General features: G+C 48.2%; 8 protein-coding genes across 8 annotated transcripts; 1 reads left to right on the top strand and 7 right to left on the bottom strand.

Moving 5' to 3' along the window:
* Nucleotides 1-20: 20 nt before the first annotated feature.
* Nucleotides 21-2,159, bottom strand: F5891DRAFT_963782 (kinase-like domain-containing protein; the record flags this gene model as incomplete). Its single annotated transcript, XM_041376044.1, has 5 exons — nt 21-275; nt 333-563; nt 611-648; nt 1,891-1,921; nt 1,989-2,159. Coding segments are annotated over 5 exons (726 nt in total), but the record flags the coding sequence as incomplete, so codon positions are not given.
* Nucleotides 2,160-2,513: 354 nt separating this feature from the next.
* On the bottom strand, nt 2,514-3,243 carry F5891DRAFT_963816 (uncharacterized protein; the record flags this gene model as incomplete). Its single annotated transcript, XM_041376047.1, has 2 exons — nt 2,514-3,144; nt 3,197-3,243. 2 exons carry the CDS (start codon nt 3,241-3,243, stop codon nt 2,514-2,516), a joined length of 678 nt encoding a protein of 225 aa, XP_041218446.1.
* Nucleotides 3,244-3,662: 419 nt separating this feature from the next.
* F5891DRAFT_1197142 (uncharacterized protein) lies at nt 3,663-4,324 on the bottom strand (the record flags this gene model as incomplete). The annotated part of the gene is made up of 2 exons (XM_041368437.1): nt 3,663-4,112; nt 4,172-4,324. The coding sequence occupies 2 exons, from the start codon at nt 4,322-4,324 to the stop codon at nt 3,663-3,665; spliced, it is 603 nt and encodes a 200-aa protein (XP_041218445.1).
* A 2,507-nt stretch (nt 4,325-6,831) lies between these two features.
* On the top strand, nt 6,832-12,098 carry F5891DRAFT_1068515 (uncharacterized protein). Its single transcript, XM_041363196.1, has 4 exons — nt 6,832-8,230; nt 8,413-9,233; nt 9,384-9,770; nt 9,848-12,098. Exons 1-4 carry the CDS (start codon nt 6,918-6,920, stop codon nt 11,800-11,802), a joined length of 4,476 nt encoding a protein of 1,491 aa, XP_041218444.1. The 5' UTR covers nt 6,832-6,917; the 3' UTR covers nt 11,803-12,098.
* Nucleotides 12,099-12,980: 882 nt separating this feature from the next.
* On the bottom strand, nt 12,981-14,562 carry F5891DRAFT_1068510 (uncharacterized protein). The gene is made up of 4 exons (XM_041363195.1): nt 14,255-14,562; nt 13,604-14,198; nt 13,302-13,556; nt 12,981-13,248 (listed from the first exon to the last, which is right to left on the bottom strand). Exons 1-3 carry the CDS (start codon nt 14,371-14,373, stop codon nt 13,329-13,331), a joined length of 942 nt encoding a protein of 313 aa, XP_041218443.1. The 5' UTR covers nt 14,374-14,562; the 3' UTR covers nt 12,981-13,248; nt 13,302-13,328.
* A 173-nt stretch (nt 14,563-14,735) lies between these two features.
* Nucleotides 14,736-15,900, bottom strand: F5891DRAFT_1068506 (peptide methionine sulfoxide reductase MsrA). Its single transcript, XM_041363194.1, has 4 exons — nt 15,667-15,900; nt 15,369-15,611; nt 15,259-15,321; nt 14,736-15,208 (listed from the first exon to the last, which is right to left on the bottom strand). The coding sequence occupies exons 1-4, from the start codon at nt 15,770-15,772 to the stop codon at nt 14,994-14,996; spliced, it is 627 nt and encodes a 208-aa protein (XP_041218442.1). The 5' UTR covers nt 15,773-15,900; the 3' UTR covers nt 14,736-14,993.
* Nucleotides 15,901-16,738: 838 nt separating this feature from the next.
* On the bottom strand, nt 16,739-19,526 carry F5891DRAFT_1209691 (OPT oligopeptide transporter protein-domain-containing protein; the record flags this gene model as incomplete). Its single annotated transcript, XM_041369142.1, has 12 exons — nt 16,739-16,901; nt 16,958-17,021; nt 17,069-17,103; nt 17,153-17,501; nt 17,555-17,569; nt 17,625-17,726; nt 17,778-17,858; nt 17,922-18,227; nt 18,263-18,341; nt 18,404-18,454; nt 18,507-18,590; nt 18,642-19,526. The coding sequence occupies 12 exons, from the start codon at nt 19,524-19,526 to the stop codon at nt 16,739-16,741; spliced, it is 2,214 nt and encodes a 737-aa protein (XP_041218441.1).
* A 344-nt stretch (nt 19,527-19,870) lies between these two features.
* F5891DRAFT_72300 (OPT oligopeptide transporter) lies at nt 19,871-23,292 on the bottom strand. The gene is made up of 18 exons (XM_041372965.1): nt 23,236-23,292; nt 23,108-23,170; nt 22,625-23,035; nt 22,528-22,570; nt 21,964-22,475; nt 21,830-21,913; nt 21,731-21,781; nt 21,628-21,683; nt 21,527-21,572; nt 21,192-21,474; nt 21,061-21,141; nt 20,909-21,010; nt 20,845-20,859; nt 20,589-20,794; nt 20,391-20,533; nt 20,302-20,336; nt 20,186-20,249; nt 19,871-20,137 (listed from the first exon to the last, which is right to left on the bottom strand). The coding sequence occupies exons 3-18, from the start codon at nt 23,018-23,020 to the stop codon at nt 19,975-19,977; spliced, it is 2,280 nt and encodes a 759-aa protein (XP_041218440.1). The 5' UTR covers nt 23,021-23,035; nt 23,108-23,170; nt 23,236-23,292; the 3' UTR covers nt 19,871-19,974.
* Nucleotides 23,293-23,344: the final 52 nt, after the last annotated feature.

The raw sequence follows: 23,344 nt of genomic DNA, 5'->3' as shown, positions 1-23,344 counted from the left end.
ACTGCGATCAGATGCGAGTGCTAGGCCATTGAGAGACTGTGCGAGTGCCTTAAGCGAGCGTGCCGCAGTGTAAGTGATGCGAGGACAGGTGAGGGAGCGAGGGGACACAAGGGGGGACGAGCAGATACATCAGACGACCAACATTGCGCAATCTCATTCCAGCGTGCTGTTGTCATATCGGGTGTCGCAGGACGGGAAATGTCTTCTCCTCTTAGAATTCTTTGAAGAACTACGATGTCGTTCATATCATTCCAAGGAATGACCAGTGTTAACACCTGCGCACAGGCGATCATGTTAAAGGTACGTAAGTTTTCTGGATCTATAAATCTCACATGAAACATGACGCGACCAAATGAATAAATGTCGGTTTGCGTAGTCGGTGCACCATTAGCAGGTTGGTCATGTACCTTCAGCAACTCGGGTGCGATCCATCTGATGGCACCAGTTCGAACATTTGATCCGAATGTGCGGTCACCTAAACAACCACTGAAAATTGTCGCCAGACTGAAGCCTGTTAAGCGTGCTATGTATTCTCCTTCCTTGATGTCAACCAGAACGTTAGACTGGAACTCTCCGTCAGGAAAGTTTTATGTCAAGAAGATGAACGAACACTCGTAATGTTTCCATGTACCATATTCGATCCATGAACTGATGGCAACCATATCAGTAAAAGCAAGCTTAAAATGAAAGAAAGACGAACGATAGCAAAGGCCAGACACCACATTATGAAGCTAACGACACAAAAATGAGGTTGAGATACAGAAGTTATACCTAAACAAACTACTCACCAAATTTAGCTTCAACCTAATGTTCAATGCAGCACCCTGTTCCGCGATGAACCGGAGCAGTGTACCGCTCTGTAACCATGGAAGAACAAGAGCTGGAGACGGCCCAAATCCTGCTGTCGTCCCAAGCACGGGAACGATGTTGTCGTGTCTGAGGACAGCCCAATTCTTAGCCACGTGTCGAAATCTCTATCAAATTCAGATCAACGATAAGCTGTAAATGACAAAAGAATTAACGAATTCTCACTTGTAAATCCAGCTCTGATAAGTGAACCTCGATGACTTTTACTGCAACCTGCAGCACAATAATCAATAAATATATCATCAATGTTACTAACATTGTCCGACCATCATAGGACCCGACGGCTGTCTCCATTCGCATTTGCAAATTATCCCAATATCACCTGCAGCAACCAGGTCAGTCATCGTACCGACGATCTGACCTGTCAGGTCCACCAGCCCCTGACTGGCGGGAACCTTAGATCGTCGACCCTGCCAGTTGTCGGTCCTAAACTGATTGATGTATTGAAGAACTTTCGTGGCCCTCGGGCGTTGACCCGCCTCCCAGGACCAGCATTTCTGAATCAAGTCCCAGCGATCGTCGAGGATGTTTTTGGGACGTGCATGTGAGACTTTATTCGATAGCGCGACGCAGATTTGAACATGTTGCTTCTCTTTCCATGGCATATCCCCCGAGACAATCTGAGATGAGAAAACTTAGGATAGAGCTGCAAAAACAGAGAGATCGTACATAGAACATGATACCACCAAAAGAATAGACATCACTCATGAAAGTCGGTTTTTGAGGATTACATTCCAGTCCAAGGACTTCAGGCGCCCGCCATCAAGAATTGAAATTGTGTTCGACAGTGGTCGGATTCAACTGTAAATCTGCTTCTCCTTCGATTGTTGCAAGACCGAAATCAGCCAAACATGGATTCCCTGAACCATCTATGAGGACATTTCCCTGAGGCCTGGGAATGAGTGTAGCATCCGCAGAAAGACGACCGTACATACGGGGTGAAGGTCCCCGTGAACAACATTCATTGATTGGACTGAATAGGTGTCAAGAACGAAAGGGAAGACATGGTAGAAATCGACAAACGATAATCGAGGCCAGCAGCAACACCCTTGACCTAGTAGCATGAATTCTTGTTGGATATAATTGATGGTAATGTTGAGAAGAGAACTCACCAATGCAACTTTGGCAAAAGCAGTAATGATAGTAGTTTCTTTGAGGTAGACGGATAACATTCCAGATGGCATCCACTGGGAGACGAGAGCCGGGAACTTGGATGAGGAATTCACGTATGCGAAGCCAAGTAGCGGAACAATGGTCTGGTGTTTCAGTCTAAGCCACACTTTGAGTTCTCGACGTATTGCCTACATAGACCATTCAGCAAAGTAAAAATTGAACCCAGACGACTGACATTTTCAATTTTGTCCGTAGCTCTCGAAGGGTCAATCTTGAAGACCTTCACTGCGACCTGATGATGGTTATTCATTAGATGGGTGCAGATTTGTCGTTTAACGTGTCTTTTGATGTGGATGTGGAATCTGGATGCGTTAGAGGCGACCATGTAGCAGTATGATTAATGGGGTGGATGTATGTTTTTTTTGACGCCGGAGAAGATACAAAGAAACAGAAGGTCTTGAGGTGAATTCTTGTCGATTTTCAAAAAACACAAAGTACCGACTGAAGGGGAGTCCTCGTAGTATATACAAGTTTCAAGTATTAGGCTCGGTTCTAGAAGAAGCTAATGCTAATGTTTGAATCCAAAGTAGACGGCGTGAGTGCATATCGACATAAAGACTAGAATCGAGAAGGGGCTGGATATCCGAGAGAAAAGATTGAAGTTGAGTGTCAGTAAATGGACAACGGGACTCAGGAACCTCGACATGGGATAGATCAGAATCAGGATGATTTGATACAAATGGATTGGTTGAATCACCGTCCTCGGGATTATGAGTATTGTGATGAGCCAGTAGACGCTGGTCATCCAAGTCATTCCAGTCAATGCCATAGCTGGCAATATCTTCTACCTCCTGGTCCTCAGCCGACTCAACAAACACCCCTCGATGGCCGTGCTCAATGATACCTTGGATGAACATGTCATGGGGCGACCGATGGGGCTCTCCACGACGCCCGAGAACATGGTGATTCCACGAGGCTGCCCACTGGCCTGCGTCGTCATTGATCAAAGGGATGAATAGGAAATGAAGTAGCCACAGGTGTGAATCGTTGTTCACGTCGAGGTTGTCGTAGGCTTCAAGAGTCTGAAAAAATTCCTTCCACTTCTGCCCTAGGCCGTTTGTCACATCCACCCAAAGACGTTCAATCCGGATGTTGTGAACGCTCCTGCAAATATAATTAAAACAGGCTAGCATGTGGAAAGCTCAATGATACTTACCTGCCCCATATGTATGAGCCACGCTCAATTCCTCGTACCTCTTCCATCCGGGCAGCAACAAGTAGATTTTCTGTCCCATGGTTGCCTCTCACTCGGCTTGGGTATCCATGGATCATAGCAATATCTTCAAATAAAGAGAGCACAGTTGCGGAGCGGTTGTTATTACTGACACGAATTCCTAGAACATAACGAGAGAATCCGTCAATGAAGCCATGGATGACTAGCTTCCAGCGGATGAGACCTGCAAATAAATTAGTAGCTTTATTACACCACATGTACACAACACACCATGCTGTCCATCGTGATGAACAAGGGCCATGGGGCCTGGTACAGAATAGCTACGGCGTTGGATTCGCCGTGGACCAAATGTCGCAGGAGATGGACCAACAACTCGCAGATATGATACTTCTATACGACTGCGAGGGATGCGGTAACCAAGCTGCAAAAGATAGCCATCACGCATCCGTCATCCAAAGGACGGAAACTGCTGATGGAGTTCCAGTATCAATCTATCAAGTTCAGCATCTGAAATTGTGGATAGATCACTCGAAGATCCTCGATGGTATATTCGGTTGATACTACCATCAGGCTGCTGCTCATCCACATATACTGGAGGTCCAGGAGAAGAAAGGTTGAATTCGAGTAGTCGACGACGTATGGTGCGGGGATGACATTGATAGAGTTCAGCTAGGCGCCTCCTTGATACCCTTCCTGATGAGAGTACAGCAAGATCAGACGGAAGAATGTGAATGCTGGGTCTTCCGACAGTGCCTGTATGGGTATGACTTCCTAAGTCGACAGGGCTGGCATCTGGTGGATCAGATGATATCGTGGTGGCAATATCTAGCTCTTGAATCATGCGATCCACACTGGCTTCAATGACATGTCTTTCCGCAGGTGGGATGATGTTCAAATGCTGAGATAGCTATCAGATCACGTCCTAAGTTCTCGTAATGATACCACAAGTAGCTACACCTGTTCAATAGCCTCGAGGAATTGAAGGCAGACAGCCTTTTGAGCATTCAAGCGACCAATGTCACCAAGCTGCGTTCTGAGCGTGACATGGACTCTCTCACCCAGTTGCGTGAAAGAATCGTAGATGTTTGATAGTTGAATTGCGTCAGGCATGGCCCTCGGCGAAAAATGGACCTAATGGCTTCGGGGTTGGCGGGTTGGTCGTGATGATGTAACTTAGAGACAGCCCGGAACTTCCCGATCAGGCGCTGAGAAATGTGAAAATGAAAGTCACAAGGGAAAGTCGAAAGTCAACGCCGAAAGTGAAAGCCAAAGTCGAAAGCCAAAGTCGAAAGCCAAAGTCGAAAGCCGAAAGCCAAAGTCGAAAGCCGAAGTCGAAAGTTGAAGTCGAAATCGAAAGCCGAAGTCGAAGTCAAAACTCTTACAAAGCAATGTGAAATCTTTATTTGGAGATGAAGAGTTTCAAGGAAAATCAGGAAAACTTTTTGTCCGCCCAAGTCCGTTATATGTATGATAGGTGACAACCAATATTTATTGGTGCTACTTGATTCGCTTGTGAAGAATCAGGGTTGCTAAGTACTAGCTACCGAAAGCAACCTTCGCTGTTGGAATTGAGTCAGCACTGATATCAGAAACCATTGGCAAAATTCAGCTTATGAACGACTCACCTAGGGTTAGAGCTTGAGCGCTGAGCTCTTTATTAAAATCGATGATCATTCTCCGCATATGCAAGCCCGGCTACTGAGGGAAGACGTTTTGGTTCGGTGACCGAGCCACCAGTGGCATTGACAGTTGATGAAAAGCAGCTCGTTACGTAAGCTTACAGTCTCATGAACTCAGTGAATGCGGCATCAGTCCATGACTCGATGCAATGATCATGATTAGCACAAGCCGACTAGTGTCCTGGCTCAGCGCTCAGTGCTCAGACCCGTAGAAGTGACATTCAGTCATCACTAACCAGAACTACTGGGGATCAACACTTGTAAGCATACGAGGGCACTCCGAGTCATCACCACCTGGACCACGCTCATGGGAGCCGAAAAGGAACCAATAACTGCGGTATGTAGTATGTACAAGGATAAGGATAAGTTCCTGATATTGGCTGGCCCAGGCCCCATAATGTTATGTTCTCACTGGTCGGGAACGCAATGTTCATGTCTTCGGCGCCCGTGATTTATGCATTTTCAAGCATTTGATCGCTTTCGCACAATTTTGCACTCTTGTTCTTCTGCTTCAGTGCGCGAACCATTAACATCAGCTCATGGTTCTTCCCTGCCTCATATGGATCTTGACCCGACTCTATTTTATCCACCGCACAAAACGACGATCCCGTAGTCTCGGGGATGTTTATCAAACACGTTTCTACATTTGTCTGTGGTCCGAACACTCGGGCATTGACAGACAAGTAGTTGGAGTGGTGGTTTTGGTGAGTGATAGATTTTGTGCAACAAATTAACTGTTTGCTAGCGGTTGGCTTGTGAGCAGTCTGCCTTGTTCAGCCACAGCATGCTGACCATCGCATTGTAGGAGTTGACATCAACTGAACTACTTAATGATTTCTCGTGGCTGACCTTGTTCTACTATGACAAAATGCTGGTTTCACCCTCAACAGTACTAATACAAAGAAATGACTATCTTCTTTCGACAGGTCTGTCTAGGGAGACTATTTTTCCAGGTTCCCCCCGGCGCTGGAAAATTAGCTGCTGGCAGTTCTGCCCAAAGTACCATCAAGGTTTGGCTATATTACTTCCAAGTCGAATGGAGTAACTTTATTTCTTATCGACGTGGCAGTCCTGGAGGGCCAGTCTCAAAATTTGCACGATAGGTATCAGCACATCCTCAAAAGACATTCTTTCGACTAATTAAATTTCATACACCACACCAAAGACGATCAATGTGTCAGATGGTTCATGGAGAACAGTGATCATGCTCAGCCACTCGGACTTAGATCAGTGAGATTTGAGGAATTGCTGCCATCCTAAAACATGGGCGTCCACTACCGGAATGAATCTTTCCCCATATTCTTCTACTAAGGCATGTGTCACTAACATTTTGATTCCATGGTCGCTAGTGCGGGGCCTGCGGGCCGTATTCCATCGCCAAGAGCGAAGCTGGATAGTCTCGAACTTCTCGAATTATCGGTGCTCCGAGAGCAGGTCATAGACAAGGTGTTCTTCCGGCAGGGTGAGGTTATAAACCGCTTCACCTTTCTTCCGGAACGCGACTAAAACGGACCCTTCAAGATAGAGTAAGACAGTCTGCGCAACTTTCCGGGATTTTTGTCTTCCCATCGTCCCTACCCTCTGTAAATGGTCGAGATTTGGGCGTTATAAGCTGTCAGGTCAACCTCGTACTTTATCTTCGCCTGTTGTAAGATCGGCAAGTATACGTAGGAATTCATCTCTCTTCTGCACCCTTGAATCGATATCGGGTGCCTGAATTCTGGCTAATATGTAATTGAGCTGGTATTGACCAATCGCAAGTGCTCTTACAACGTCACTAAACTACAATAGCTCGTGAAGATTGCAACTCGTGCTCATCTCCTTATTGATGATTAGAAGGTACTCTGTCAATGATGTGCATCATCTTCCCGTTGGACCGTGCGGGGAGTGCCGAGTTGCTGAATCAGATGTTGATTTGTGTTTACTGTTTCCTGGTGAGTGCAATCGAGTAGAATTGAGAAAGAGTCGGACAAGAACTTGGTCGGCGGCAAATTGGCAGGAGACCAAAAACATTGGGAACGTCGATGAACAGCGATGCAACGGAGGCTGCACTCGGTCTCCTCAGCCTCTCTCCTCTGAACAACAACACAATCCCTCAAATCAGAAAACCAGTACAAATACCGACACCAAGACCACCGCCAACGACAACACCAACGCAACCAGCGCTATCAGCTGGCCCACCTCTTCCAGACGCAGATGCTATCAGCTGCATATGTGGTTTTCTCTTTGACGATGGTTTCAGCATTGCCTGCGACGTCTGCTCTCGTTGGTGCCATGCAGCATGCTTTGATATTGTCGAGGGAGAGGTCCCAGAAGAGTGGCGCTGTTGGGACTGCGATCCCCGTCCTGTTGACCGTGACCGTGCAGTTCGCCTCCAGAAGCAACGTATTACAGAGATGCACGTCAGGGAGAGGGAGAGAGACAAGGAAAAAGATAGAGACAAGGGCAAAAAACGAGATAGAGCAGGGTCGCCCGTACAACGGCGACGAGCCAGCGCTGCTGCCATCGAGGGCTCTGGAAACACAAAGAAGAAACGTAGAGCATCTATCATATCCCCGTCAACACCGCACCCACCACCGACGCCAATACAGCAGGGGGAAGATGAGCCGGTCGACATCGACGAACCGTGGTCTCTATCCTACGTCCCTATCACTAAAGACATCGTTACAACAGAAGCCCATGCCAGACTCCGCAGACAAGCCCAGGCATGGCGGGGCATCACCGCCCTCTCACCACCCATACATCCCAACCGCACACAAATCCACTCAGTTCCACCTACACCATCCCCAAGTCAGCTGCATACCAACCCCCTCGTTCGCCCGCCCACCTACAGCCTCCACACAACCACGCCGGTCCCTTCGTCGAGCTACATTGCCCCGTTTACCTGCGCTATCACCCCGAGCGCTTCTTACCTCGCCGACCCGCTCAATGCGTATGCCCACCTTGGCATGCCGAAACCATTCGTGCACCTCATGGGTCCACCGCTGGACGTCGCCCTCGATGCGAGAGTTGTTGGTGACGAGGGACGCTTTGCCCGGAGTGGGTGTCGTCCAAATGCAGTGTTGAGGCCCTTACTGTGCCGTAAGGCAAAGGATGAGTCCAAGGCAAAGGAATCATCCGAGAAAGAGAGGACAGAAAGCGTGAAGAAAGAGAGGAGGGAAAGCGGGAAGAAGAAGAAGAACGACAAGACAGACTCGGATGAAGAAACCCTAACATTTGGCGTATTCGCACTGCGCGACCTCAAAGCTAACGAAGAAGTCGTTCTCGGTTGGGAATGGGACGACGGAAACGCAGTGCACAGTCTTCCAGCGCTCATAGAGAGCCCACATTTGTATTCGTGCGTCTTTCTCTTATCCTGTTCTTTCTTTTTAACCTTCAATCTTTTGTTTCTTTGTAATTGATCCCGGACCATTTACCGTTCCGTACGTTTACCCCTCACCCTCTTACCTCCCACTCCCACTCCACTCCCCATTCTCTTTCATCATCCCACATCCCTTACTGACTCACTCGCACGAACAGGACGTACCACCTAACTCACCTCCGTGCACAAATGACCTCAATTCTCCATGCGCTCAGTTCCACATTCACAACGTGTGCATGCGGTGCCCGCGCAAGGGACTGCGTTTTGAATGTCATGGCGCAGTATGTTGACAGCGAGCTTGATGCATCTAGTGTCACGTGTGCGTCAGGGCAGCCTATGAATGGTACGGGCGGGATGATGAATGGGAATGGGGCGAGGCAGGCAGGAGAGGCGGATGCCGGGGATGGGTCGAGCTCAGACAAGGAGAATTGGGGACATGATTCTGAGCGAACTGTGGTGGGTCTTGGAATCCAGATGAACGCGAACTCGACTAGTACCAACGGGAATGGTGCCAATATCAACACAAACGGTTTGAATGGAAACACACCATCATCACCGGCATTCACCCGGAAAATTGACCTCGGTCCACTGATTGGCGCGAAACGCGGCTTTAGGACACGGGAAAAGGTGCCATTTGGCGGGGGCGTTGGCGGCGTGGAGATGATTCCGTCGGGATCGGGGGTCAGTTTTGACGCTGAGTCGACTGAGAAGTTTGGTGCTGAGTTGAGTGGGAGATTTGATGTTAGGTCGAGTGGTAGATCATCGAGCGCAGGACCCGACGCATGGCCTTCAAGTTTCAATACTCCCGCCGAGTCCTCGGGCTTGGGACCCAATGGAGGACCATCGAATTGGCGCCCTACGATTTCCACCTCGAGTCAGTCACGAACTTTGAATTGCACGAGGACAAGCGATAGGAAGGGCAAGCGGCGTGCTCCAGAGGAGACAGACGTGGATGCAGATGTGGACGTGGAAGGCGACGGTGAGTGTGTTCTGCTGTATTTTAGCTTTTGGTGTGTCCTCTCTGCAGCGCGTAATTTTCTTTCCTCAGCGTGTGCCCATCCACTATACCCCCCTTCTTTACTCCTTAACCCAGACTTGCTCACTCTCAGTATTTCATTTATCTGTGCAGGCCCTACTCCCGACTCGATGGACGTCAACGAGGAGAATATTCCACCAAGGATGCGTAAGAGGTGGATGCATACTGTGTCTGTGTCCGTGTCACATGATCGTGATGAGCGTGCCTCTTCGAGGAATAAGAGAAATTTTGTTTCTATCAACGCACAGAGTCCATCTGGTTCGCATGGACAGCATGGTCAAAGTCTATTGGGAGTGCATGTACATAGTTCACCAGTGTTGAGTGGACATAGTCCACCTGCTCCGGTGTCTACGACAGACTGGAGAAGCCCGACATCACTCTCAGCGGACAGTCCAGCACCAACATCTGGAGACAGCCCTTCACCATCCCCCGAGAGCACTGTAGATGGAATGGATATCGATGTGAACGATACGTTCTCTGGTAAGCTTTACTTCTGCTTTGCACAATTTTGTTGCTTATGGATTTTCACATCGCTTTTCCTGTGTGCCGCATGTTAGCTGACCCTCTCTCCATAGACATTCGTCAAATGCCACCACCACCAATGCCGGCAGCTCTCGATCCCACCACCATTTCCTCCGTCGCATTCGCATCCGTCTCGCCTTCAGCAACCTTCTCAAAATTATCTCTTCTGTCACCCGTTCTGCCTGATATGCGCTCCGGGTCACCTTCCCTCTTTGGAGTGCCTCTGACAAACTCGTCTAGGCGTCCTATGCCAATGTCATCCCCTCCGCCACCCCAGTCATCCAATAGCAAGAGTCCTTCAGACGCATTGAGCGCGCAAGTCACAGTCTATCCACAACCGTCCAATCCATCGATGTCCAGCGCTTCTTCACCCCATCGTGTGCGGTTTGCATCCCCGGAGGTGTTACATGGGCAACCGTGCTTGAAGACTACTCAACATACTCCGCTTAATTCAGGGAGGCAAGCGACACCTCCTATTTATTCACATACTCCTCCACCTGTGTTGGAAGATGACAAAACAGCTGGTTCAGCAGCAGAGGCCGTACTACAGCCAGATAGGAGCCCTGTACATGACGGAACTTCTCTTGAGGTCAAAATAGTCCCACCAGATGAAGCGCCACAAACAGGTGTTTCTATATCAACAATTATGCGCGATTCAACTACACTGGTACCGTCGATATGCGAGTCAACGCCATCCCTCCATGATTCTGATTCACCACCTCCGTCATGCGAACCCGCACTACCTATACACGAATCCACGCCAGCAACACACGAACTCAGTCCACCAGCATATGAACCCACGCCACCCGCACGCGAACAGTCACCGCTGCCTCCTCCAAAGGTGAAGATGTCCCTAAAGGACTTTGCTTTGCGCAAGAAGAAGCAACGGGAAGAAATGGCGAAGGAGCGGGAATGTGAGTCGCCTGGTGGGTTGAGCATGGGGTTACTAGAGGAGAGCGGGGACGAAGGGATACATGTGGATGATGATGGTGCAGATGAGCGGCTGGGGAGGGATTCTGAGGGCACAGACCATGAGCGTGATTTGGAAGTGACCATGTCAGATATAAGAGAGGTGCGGGATGTGGAGATGGATGGTGATAATGACGTGGGGCAGGCTGTTGAGAGGGTGAAGGACGAACCTGACGCTTCTTTCACCTTGCAGAACGTAGTGGACTGCGTGCTGGAAGATTCACCTGCTGAGAGTCAGCGGCGTTGTGAATCCGAACCACGAGGCGCTACTCCATACCCGCCGAGGTCTCCCGTCGCATCCCTGAGATCTGTTCGTAGCATGGATAATGCTCATCCCAACGGCCAACTTGCAGATCCCACTTCTCTTGTGACCAAGGTCGAGATATCGGAGACTTCTATACCCAATGGACTTGTGGGTGCCTATGATAGGACATCACCATTTGCGCCGGACCCGCCTCCACCTCCATTGCACCAGCAGATCAAGGGTACTGAAAAACAATCGTCATCACCCAAAACTTTTTCGTCACCCCTACCCCCTTCCGCTCCGGCTTCCTATTCTCTTAGACCCTCTCACGAAGATGGAGAAATCACAAGCGCCTCTCCTCCAAAGTCGTCGCATTTCTTCCCTCGATCTTACACACCTCCAACCCAGCCCCGCTCGTTTCAGACCTCACATCCCTTGTCTCCTAATTTTACCCATACCACATCCACACCCACCCCGTCATCTTCCTGGCGTGGCCCACCTCCACCGACAAGAGCACCCTCATCCAACACTCCTTCCTCGAACGGCCCTCCGCGCCCCTTACCCAGTGGGCCACGGGCACTGAGAGTTAGTCAATCATCCCATCCACCAACATATTCTTCTCCTAGTAGCCGCGTGTACAGCGGTTCGCAATACATTCCTCGTGGACCGTCTGCTGATCGTGATCGTCATGACCGTGATCGTCTTGATTGGGAACGAGAGCGCGGGTGGGCGCCACGACCGCGGGGACGTACGGGTAGCAGTGGTTGGGGTCGATAACACCAACCGTTGAATACCGAATAAGGAACCTTATTCTCCCTCTGTTTTTGTAGGCCACTCTTTCCTTTCATGATATTATATTTTTCTGCTTGATCCTGATCATTATTGCTTTTTGCGGCGTGGTTTGTATCGCGCCTTCCTGTGACTTTTTATTTTTATTTCTTTGCTTCTTCATTTCGTGGTATCAACTATGAGTATAGAGTATTATATTGCGTAACGAATGTACAACGAGCCGCGTGTACCATCTCTGCAATCATACTGCATCAGACAAGCTATTCAGTACTGTTCTCACCGTGCGGACTACGGTTATCGGCTCGACTAATTGAGTGCAACTTGTCTGTGACTAACTCTCCTTGGTCAACCCAGGTCAGAGATAGGATGGATACAGTAATCCCGATATCCACAAGCCAGATGGCAAAGCAAGGCGATCTGATTGCTCCATGGCAAGAACTCAGAGTACCCCAACCAAAGCCGGGATGAAGTCCACTGCGCAGACGTATGTACGACTATTTAGAATAAGGGAGACAATCATGTCAGTCCAACTTCCATGAAACCATCAACAAGGTTGTTTGCAGGGTGCTGATGCGAGTCACGATGATTTTCCGTTGATTGCTGAGCGAGTTCAATAACTGAAGTTCTGATCGAGCGCAGAAAAGAGAGCAAAGATCCATGTCTTTCTATCGTTCAAAGCTTCTATCATTCTGTTAAAGTGGTGTTGAAGGGGGATGAGCGTCAAGGAATGGCGCACGCACTGATCCTTCTTGAGACGTTTTTTCTGCACCAGTCTGATAGGACTCGAACGTCATGAGCCTCAATATGATTGTTAGTGTCGCTGGCGAATCGGATCTAGCTTTACCATACTTTCCCATGGCGCAAATCCTGAGATACGCAGTGAACCGGGACTGATAAGACCAGATATAATCTGCGCTCAGCACCGCGTGGTTCAAATGTATCAAGAGCAGAGACGCGATGAAACCACGATTGCAGAACATCGAGCCGGCAGTCATAAAACCAGCTGTGGTGGACCCCTCGCACATACCTAGGATAAAACGCGCTACGAACAGGCCAAGGCTGTGTGACAGGTAAACGCAATGCCCCAAACAAAGATATTGACGCTAGTCAATAGGCTACTAGCGGTTGGATAGCTTTAAATCTGACCTGTATCTCTTGTGGTTGCTGACAGGCGGGTTATAGGTGAAGCAACTTATCGCCTGTCACGTTGAGGATAGGGACATTTAATCTTGACGTGTCCCTGCAGTCTTGTTGATACAATGGACCAATGTACATTTCTTCATATCGCTTCACGGATGGTAATAACCTAGACCAGGTGACACAATACCAACGTGCTCAGGAGAGCGCCACTTGATCGATACGAACATCCTGTGATAAGCGAAGAAACAAAGATATTTTTACTTGTCGTGGTAATTCAGATATAGTACCCGTAACCTACACGGGTATTCAATGACATCCAGCTAGTTCGCTGAGCACAGCAGACTCACGTTCTAAATATTTAGAATATGGCATGTCTACTTCGTCTTCTTTGACGAGTTGGCTGCGAAACGGGGAGATTCTGTAGCCAATTCGCTTGTCAACTGCGCAAAATCCACCTCATTCCGGCGAAAGATGTCTGCAATAATTGTGTCCACTTCCTCAGTGACAGGCATCGGAGTTCCATCTTTCGCGACGGTCTTGACCTGGATGACTTCCATCATCTGAGTAAACACATGCCTCTTGCCCATGGCAGTGAGTTTGCGCTAAAGCCATCATAAGTTTGTGCAACATAAGACGCTACTTCACGTACTTGAAGCTTTTCCATCATACCAGCTTGGCTCAAGGGGTTACTGACTTTCCCGTGCTCAATTACGGTCCAGCCTTCCTTCATCTTCATCCATACGCTTAGCTCCCATGCATCTCTAGAGATCAAACCCTTCTTCTCCGCCTCGTCCGCAACCCCCATCGCCCGGAAGTCTATGGTCCACTCATCCCAAGGCATACCCCAAGTTGGCTGGTTGAATTCATCGGGATCGACGGCACGACGCAGAAGGTCCTTCAGGTATGAATCCCTTTTTTCCAGAGATTGGGAAAGAATATTTGCAACGGTCGCTGAACTAGGTTTTCGGAAGACGATTTCAGATTTTGGGAACCCATGACGGTATCGTAGCTTTATGATGGAGATGAAGTTGTTGATCAAGGGCAGCAACACGGACAGCATAAACATGTCAAGGCACAGTTGACCTGCTAATGGCCAGTTCACCGCAGGAGGAGGGGCCTTGAATATTGGTGATATTTTCCCAAGGATAAACAGGACGCCGTAGCGGTAGAGAGCGCCGTATATGCGTTTGCCAATTAGAAAAGACCATGCAAGATTGGCACCTAGCATGAGGAGGAAGTGTCTCCTGCGATGGAAAGTTTATCAAGTCTTCTCGTCTTCAAGCCCTATGGTGCGACTTACTTTCGGCTTGACACCTCAGTGGTGTCAAGATGGCTAACGAATACCTCAGTGTCAGAAGCATATTCGGATAGAAATGCAGCAACTGGGCTACCCTCGGGGACTCGATGAGTAGCTGGCATCGATTAGAAAACCTCGATCTTGTGGGTGATCAACCAACCTGAGTGCGTGGGCAGTGGTTACTGGGTGACTGCAGTGGGAAGTAGGATAATTAGGTAATCATCTGTCGCTGATAGAGTCGAGTATGATGGGCCGCAGACGGATTCACGATTCCGTTGTCGAACTCAGCTACGTAGCTTCGAGCTTCACGCCCCATGGTACGGAATAATACTGCGAGATACGATGATCGCAAATGAAAGTTGCTGCAGGTCATTCTTCTAGTGCATGAGTCCAAAATAGAAGCTATATTCCCACGAATTATTTCCCACGCCTTCGCCTTATAACATTCGTGACGAAAACATTTTGATTTTCATCCTTCCACAATCAAAAACGCCAATGACGAGAAATGACGGTGCAGAGAGTTGAGTCGGACCCTATACAGGGATCGCAATGACATCGCCCGTTCGGCACCACTCTCCTTGTTACATTTGTAAAGGGACGGGCCTCCACAACTCTGATGGCGGCTTTTGATTGTCACTGTGGGTCATCCTGATTCCTGATAACTGGTTCACGACTTCAGTTGGTATTTACTGTACATTCATCAATTCTGATACTCAGTTACACTGTTAACAATCTCATCCATCTACCAGTGCTTCTTGTGTGTTGGGCACTGGTAGCCATTCGGTTCCTTGAACAAATATAGCTGATGATACTCCTCGGCATCATACCACTGCCCAGCTTCTTTAATTTCTGTCGCAATCGTTTGGCCCTTGAAATGTTCCTCTTGTACCTTCCGCGTGACGTCCTCCGCTATCTTGCTCTGTTCAGGTGAATGTGTGAAAATTACAGAGCGATACTCTGATTCGACAATTAGCATATTGAACATGATGTCAAGGGAACAATCATACGAGTGCCCACGTCACCGCCCTGCCTATTCGGTGTGGTCGGGTCATGGGTGCGGTAGAAAAACTCTGGCAGCAGATAAGACTGATTTGATAGAACTAGAACTGCAACTCACCGACGAGCTCTCCGTACTGGATTATGGAAGGATCAAATTCGATTCTCAAGGCCTCAGCATGATCGGTTGTCCCAGTGCACACTTCTCTGTATGTCGGGTTCTGAGCTTTCTCCAGCCCACCGGTGTATCCGACGCTCGTCTTGAGGATGCCCTTATTCTGCGAAGGAGGATACTCTTTCAGGAATATGTGTTCGACACCCCAAAAACACCCCGCAGCGAATGTGGCAATCTCGCTTTGAGCACCTGTATCAATCAAGATTCATGGTTGAATCCACGCATTCAAAGGAACAATACTTGCCTGAAGACAATGCGGCACGATAATGAGACGTATCAACTGCGTGTGACATTGTAGGCCTGGCGAAAGAAAACAAGGCGGTACGGATGTGATTGAGACGACTAAGCATCTAACTGACCAAGACTACGAGTTGGTGGGAAGCATCAGACACCGCCGATCTATATCAATCATGATATTGGTGCCGTTCAACCTGTGCAATGATGATGTCATAGGCATGAAAGCTAGCGCTGACATGGCACTGCACTCGATAGGAATTCTAGAGCAATCCGAGAGTCCGGCTCGATCGGTCAGCGCTTCAGCATACACAGGACCGGCAAATTCGTATCAGCGCAGCATATAAACGACGACGAACGAACATCAGCTTTCACAACATGGCTTCCCCAAAAAGACCTGTATGATCTTTTGCGAAATGCTTGCGCGAGGGAGATTCGGAAAAAACTAGCACTTCCCCCGAAGAACCCTACTGCAAGTAGCTCACGACCTCCAAAGCCCAATGTCACCACCCAGCTATCTTCACAACCACAGGCTGCCGTCGTAGTCACGACACGCCCAGATATAACGATAAGAAAGGCTGGACTCTGGGCTCACTTCTGGCTCTTTATTGGTTGTCTCTCTCCTGAATATACGGACGGTTTTCATTAGATTTTCTCATCCTTCACAAGTCATATGCCTTTTACATCTAGATCTCTCGACGGATTCTTGTTGACGTGCTTCACCTACTCCCTCTGATGTATTTTTAACTGTCCTTCATATACGATACAGATACCAAACGAACAGGAGCTCGTCGGTGATCTTCCGAATGAATTATCTGGAACGCATCATGATAAGTACTGCCCATTCATATTTCTGCAGCTCGAAACCTTGCCGTTAACGCAACTTGCGACGAACATATATAAAACTCTAGCTTCAAGCATAAAAGCTGTGTCCCGGTAAGCATATGAACTCCTGATCTTCGGCAATCCCAGGTCTAAGATGTATTTTCTCGTGACGTATTCGACTCCAGCCGGACGTTCTTATAATATTACATGCTGACAAACAAAACAATGTCCGTCTAGACTCTAGTCCTACATAACATCTATCCGCAATAAATCATGCCAGGGCACCCGACAGATGTCCCGTATGTTGCACCAGAAACGCCCGAAATCGTGAAAACTGCGTTCACGATACCACCAATACCTTCTCCTGCAATAAAACCCGCTGCCACAGCGAAACAATACATCTGGTAGTTGTTGAAGAACCTATACGAGATGTCAGACGAAGCAATTAAAGTATCTAAAGAAATCATCAGACGCACATTCTCCTCCAGAAAAATGCAATAGTCGAGCCAGTAAACATTGCCATAGGGTACGTGCAGACGTCTGCAAAGTAAGCAAGACGGCCAATCACTGGGATACAGATCACATACTCATTATGAACCCAATTCCAATAGCATTGAAGTTGCTTCGTTTCTACGTGAGATAAAGCAGAAGCACAATGGCAAATCGCTCACGGTATGAAGTCATGATATTTCGGAGGAACCACAGTATACTTCGCCACGACAGATAAGACGGCTACCAATCCAAGTGCAATGGCAGCATATCCAGAAGACGGTGGAATGGGCAACGTGCTCGAAGACACAGCAACGGCCACTGCACGCCATGACTGTACATCAGGCGCGGGGAAAGCGCACGTTGTGTAGCTCAAATCGTTGATGCACGGGTAAGCAGTGGAAAACACGACGTAGAGACCAGCAGCCATGAAAATTGATACTACAGCTCCACAGAGTTGAGCTACGTAAACAGCCCTCGGGGACGCGCGGAGGAGGTGTGTCGTTTTGAGATCGCCAATCATATCCCCGGCTAAATCGCACGTCGACAAATTTTCAAAGTTTTTGATAATAAAACTGAAATACCTTGTTCCGCGGCACCTATTTGATTCACGATATTCTAGCACCCGTCATGCCTAACGATTGATTTGCTTACCTAGCGTCAACATTCCAGAAAGCAAGTTCAGGAGCTCGCCTCGTTGGACGCTGTAGTTCCGACCCCTTCCTAATCCTCCGAAAATGAGCTGCGAGGCATTACCTGTCAGTAATGTTAGCGTCCGTAAACTAATCGACAATTTGACAAAGTTACCGATCGATGTGACGGGATTGATATTTGTCCGGCCAGAGCTTTCACAACCAATGAAACTGAACAGAAAAGAGAACACAATCGCTGCATGATGCAAGGGAAGTATCAGCTTCTCCTCATAATCGATCTAACACGTCGATGACGCACCGAGGAGAGTAATACCGACGTTCTGTCCAAACTGAACGCCCATTACGACACATGTAACGATCGTACTGAGAACAAGCACAGAACCCCAAGCCCAGAAAGGCACGCGTTCATGCTCGGGTACAGTATCCACAATTTCGTCTACTACACCGTTTTTTGAAAACCGTTGCAGGATCATTCCGAAAGCGGAGCGCAATGCGGCATACAAAGACCTCCAATTGCATGCTACTTCTGCGAAACTTGCGCAGATAAGCATTAATGTGCCAGGCCAGAGCAGCCAGTATCTCGGAGATGGATCGTTGATCGGATCTTGAAGAGTCCTGCTAATAGTGAGATTTTCATACGGAGGGAATAACAGACGACCCACATTCCCATATAATTCATGTATCCAGGTATAGATGGGTCTGCAGAGGTCCCGAAAGCCTGTCATGGGTGGTTCAATAAGTGGTCAGTATGTAACGACATATGAAGAGTCTTGCACTGACTATTCCTCTGGCGACAATAATGGGACCCAAAACAGCCCAAGCGAGGAAACTCTGAATATGCTATCGTGTCAGCGGCGTATGCAGTCATAGTAATAACACATACTCCACCGATGAAACTATACGAGGCATTGATACCCGTGAGCATCCCTGCACCAATGAACGCGGGTGTCCACTCCCAAATCCATCCCTTTCGGCTGATAATCAGACAAATATTCCTAATGACGGGTAAAATGCTCACCCAGCTCTCAGCGGCGATCACTGAACTCCACCCGATTCGATTCAGAGCGTAGAAAATGTGCCAATCCCAAAGCAATCCTGGAGCATACTCGCTGACCACCCGTAAAGAAATGGCAAAGAGGAAGGAGAAGAACAGCGCCTTGGTTTTCTTCTTTGCTGTCACTTCTGCGTTCTTGCCTGCATGCAAAGATTGAATCGTGTACGCAGCAGCCACGCCGGAAGGAAATACGAGCTTCAACTTCAAAATATAAAACTTCCTCAGCGGTTGAGTGAAGCTCAAACCAAAGAAGGCACAACAAATTGTGAAAGTGATTAGTCTGGCAAAGTCGTCTTTGGGATTAGCGCTCAGTAGCCCAAGTTGGTATGCGGCAGGGAAACCCGAGGTGAAGAGCAACCCGAGGCTTCCCGCTGACGTGGCGGCAGATTGACAAACATTGTTCTCTTTAGGCCCAAAATAGCCCCCGCCAAGAAACGTCGGTGCACTTCTTGAGAGTGGTTTCAAGATCGCGAAGCCTATGATCGAGCCGAACAATGACTGCGCCAAATGTCCACCCCGTCTGCATGAAAGGATGAGTGCATGTATTAACATATCAAAAGGATAACTGACTTTGAGACCCAGGTAGATGTTGCTGGCTGCGATGATGCCCCCCAAAATGCAGCCGACTAGTACAGCTCGAACAGTTAGCTGTTGTTCCTCAACAGGGGCATCCGGAAGCTCCGGAAATGGATCATCTGTGTTTATGAATTGCACATGCGGCTCTGACTCTTCAGAGTCACCAGACACGGATTTAATTTCTGCGGTGATGGCCTTCTTCTCCTCCGAGTAAGAAGATACGGAGTGTACATAGGCTATTTGATCCTGGTCTTGAGGAGCTGCAGTCGCCATACTTGAACCACTAGGCAGACTGGGACTTGAGGTTACCATTGCTCACAAAGGCGGCATATATATACTATCCTCGACTCGTCCATGCCGACGTACGAGGCATGAGGTAAGGCTTATCAGTGAGAGGCACTTCGGTGATAAGCAGTATAATTGGATCAAGGAAAGTCAGCTGTAGAATCCTGCGGAAGCCCATCTGTTTATTTCTTTCCCGTGGCATCTGATTGACAGCAGGAGATCAAAAAGTGCACATGCTCACCTGCTGCGGTGGTCCAAGATAGTTCTGACAGCCAAAAGCGCTGAGCTTGCGATTGAAATATAACACTAACAACAAGTGAAATGAGATGAACCCCGTCTAAGAAATAACGTAGTGAATGAATATTCGTCAAATTCACAACCCAGTATCAAAATTACATATTAGTACAACGCCACCGAGCGATAGGAGAACTGGTGCTTAACCGCAATATAGCCCCCCCGGACAACCAACTGTCGTTCCGTACACAGCACCAGAAACTCCCGTAATTGTCAACACTGCATTCACAATACCACCCAAGCCCTCCCCAGCAATGAACCCGGCAGCTACAGCGAAGCAGTACATCTCATAGTGGCTGAAGAACCTGGAAAGCCTGTGAACTTATCAAAATGCAGTCGGGAGAGATACTTACATTCTACGCCAGAAGAAAGCGATTGTCGAGCCGAAGAACATAGCCAAGGGATAGGTGCATACATCTTTGATGATAGCGTTAGAAGTATTCAATGACCGAGTCAAAGTGTTCCTCACTCATGATAAAACCGATACCGATGGCATTAAAGTTCCTGAATGTCCAATTTATAAGGCTTCGTTTTGAGGTAAGATACCGAGAAACTTACGGAACCCAAATATGATATTTCGGCGGGACAACAGTATGCTTCATAACAACCGAAATCACAGCCGCGATGCCCAATCCTATTGCTGTATACCCTGACGATGGTGGGATGGGAAGGGTCGATGATGAAACCGCAACCCCAACTGCCTGTTGAATTGGTCAGCATGTGATTAAAGGTACAGTTCCATGAATAAAAACTCACCCTCCAAGATTGTACATCAGGTGTCGGGAAACTGCAAGTAGTGTAGGTGAGATCATTGATGCATGGATATGCAGTCGAGAAAACGATGTAGACACCAGCGGCCATGAAAATGGACACGACGGCGCCAGTCAGCTGACCGCAAAAGACAGCTTTGGGGGACGCTCTGAGAAGATGAGTCGCTTTGAGATCGCTGATCATATCAGCGGCTATGCGACAAATGAGTATTTGTCAGCGGCTCAAAGTATGGTCTACGGACCTTGCTCGGCAGCACCTAGGAATGATGTGTGAGAAGCAGTGGTTCACAGAAGCATGATACATACCTAAAGCAAGCATTCCCGATAACGAATTCAAGAGCTCGCCTCTCTGGACCGAGTATCCTTGCCCTTTGCCAATACCACCAAAAATTAGTTGAGAAGCATTACCTTTTGAGATACATGTCAGTATAGAATCACAGGTTCCCAGATGCACTCACCAATGGATGTCACAGGATTAATATTTGTGCGGCCAGCACTCTCGCATCCAATGAAACTAAACAGGAATGCGAAGACAATGGCTAAATTCTGACGTTCAAACACCAGTCATCATGAAGGAGTCGTGTCTCACCTAGAATTGTGATACCAACGTTCTGGCCATACTGAACACCCATGACAGAACATGTGATCACGATGCTAGCAACGAGCACACCGCCCCAGAGCCAGAATGGAACCCGGTCTTCAGGTGGTACAGGATCCACGATCTCTTCTTCGTTGTTCTTTTCGTAGGTGTGTCCGCTGAAACGTTCCGAGAGTGCACCTATCGCAAAACGCGCGGCTGAATAGATGGACTTCCAGTTGCAGGCAACTTCAGTGAAACTCGTGCAAAGTAGCATGAGTGTACCGGGCCAGACCTATACAGGATGGATGGATTGGATCTACAGTTTTGAGAAGACAGTCTCTTACCAACCAGTATCGCGGCGACGGGTGATTAATAGGATCAGACAGAGACCTCCAGATAACTGGTTCAACCGAGATGAACTTGAACAAGGATGAAGATCACGCACATGGATGCATAATTCATCTGCCCAGGGATGGATGTAGCTGCCGGAATACCGAAGGCCTGTGATCCTGTCAGATAGTCCGGTGAGTGAGAGGTTCTACGCATACCTTGCCCGTGTGAACTATAACAGGTCCGATGATAGCCCATGCAAGGAAGCTCTGCAGGCGTTATATAGGATAGGCATGCAGAACATAACACGGACTCACACCGCTCAAGAAGCTGTATGATGAATTGATTCCTGTGAGCATCCCTGCACCAATGAACGCTGGTGTCCATTCCCAAATCCACCCCTACTGAACTTTAGAAGACAAGTATATCTCGTGCAACAGCACAGACTGACCCAACTTTCTGCGGCAATGATGGATTCCCACCCTACTCGGTTGAGCGCATAAAATATATGCCAGTCCCAAAGAAGCCCAGGAGCGTATTCGCTGACGACGCGTAAAGTGATCGCAAAACAGAAAGAAATCAATAGTGCCTTTGTCTTTTTCTTAGCGTCTGTTGCAGCGTTTTTGCCCACGTGGAGCGAGCGAATCGTGTACGCTGCGGCAACACCGGAAGGAAACACGAGCTTTAGCTTCAAAATATAGAACTTCCGGAGCGGGATGGAAAATGCGAGACCAAAGAAAGCGCAGCAGATAGTAAACGTGAATAGCCGACCAATATCATCTCGAGGACTTGCACTGAGAAGACCAAGCTGGTATGCAGCAGGAAAGCCAGAGGTAAAAAGCAATCCAAGACTACCAGCAGCAGACGCTGCAGATTGGCACACGTTATTTTCCTTGGGACCAAAATAGCCGCCCCCAAGCCAGCTCGGTGCTGCGGTAGAAAAGGGCTTGAGGATAGCAAAACCTGCAAATCAACAGTAAGTGACACTCGCGCCGTGTCATATGAACAACCAAACCGAATATGGATCCAAATAATGATGCGCCGAAGGTCCACCCTGTCTACATACAGCTTCAGCTTCAGAATTCAAAGTTTCCCAAAGGATGTTTATAGACCTTCAAACCTAAATAAACGTTGCTTGCGGAAATAACTGCCCCGAGTAGGCAGCCGACGAGGAGAGCCCTGATGGTCAACTGTCTCTCTTCCACAGGAGAGTCTGGATCGATGGGGAAAGGATCGTCTGTATTAATGAAACGTCCACCAGACACCAACTCTCCACTATCATCATCCTGAGAGTTGCGTTCGACAGTGGATATTGATGTGGAATACTTCTCCTTCATTTCTGGAGAAGTGGGGTCATCAGGGTTGGAAATGCCACTCTGGTGGATGGCGTTGGAAATCATGTCGCGCAGAGACGACGTTGGATCATGCTGATCCGAGCTTTTATGAAAACTCTTATCCGGCATGAGATTTTCAAAAGTCAGGTGCTTCCCCATCCTTGTGGATGTCATTGTCAAAGAAAGTGTCTTGGCAAGTTGTATGTGTGGCACATTGCAATCAGTTTTTCCATATCGTCGATAAGACTATTTTTGTTTCACCTGAAAGGATGTGTATCCGCGGCCTATGTAAGCCTACCACATGGAACGGAGTTATGAATAGTACTAAGAAGTGAAATTAAAGCCTATCAGCACGAATGAAATAAAGACAGGAAGGCCCAGGCACTCACTGTCACTGCGTCAACCAGCATCCGAGGTGGCCAGTACCACGATGCGTCAGATCCTGAAGATTATATTTCCTATACTTCAAGCTTCTAGTGACCACCGCAATAAGTGCAC

Source organism: Suillus fuscotomentosus (genome assembly GCF_016647785.1).
Source record: "Suillus fuscotomentosus strain FC203 chromosome Unknown F5891scaffold_115, whole genome shotgun sequence".
Classification (NCBI taxonomy): domain Eukaryota; kingdom Fungi; phylum Basidiomycota; class Agaricomycetes; order Boletales; family Suillaceae; genus Suillus; species Suillus fuscotomentosus.
This window is presented reverse-complemented; position numbering and strand designations above follow the sequence as displayed.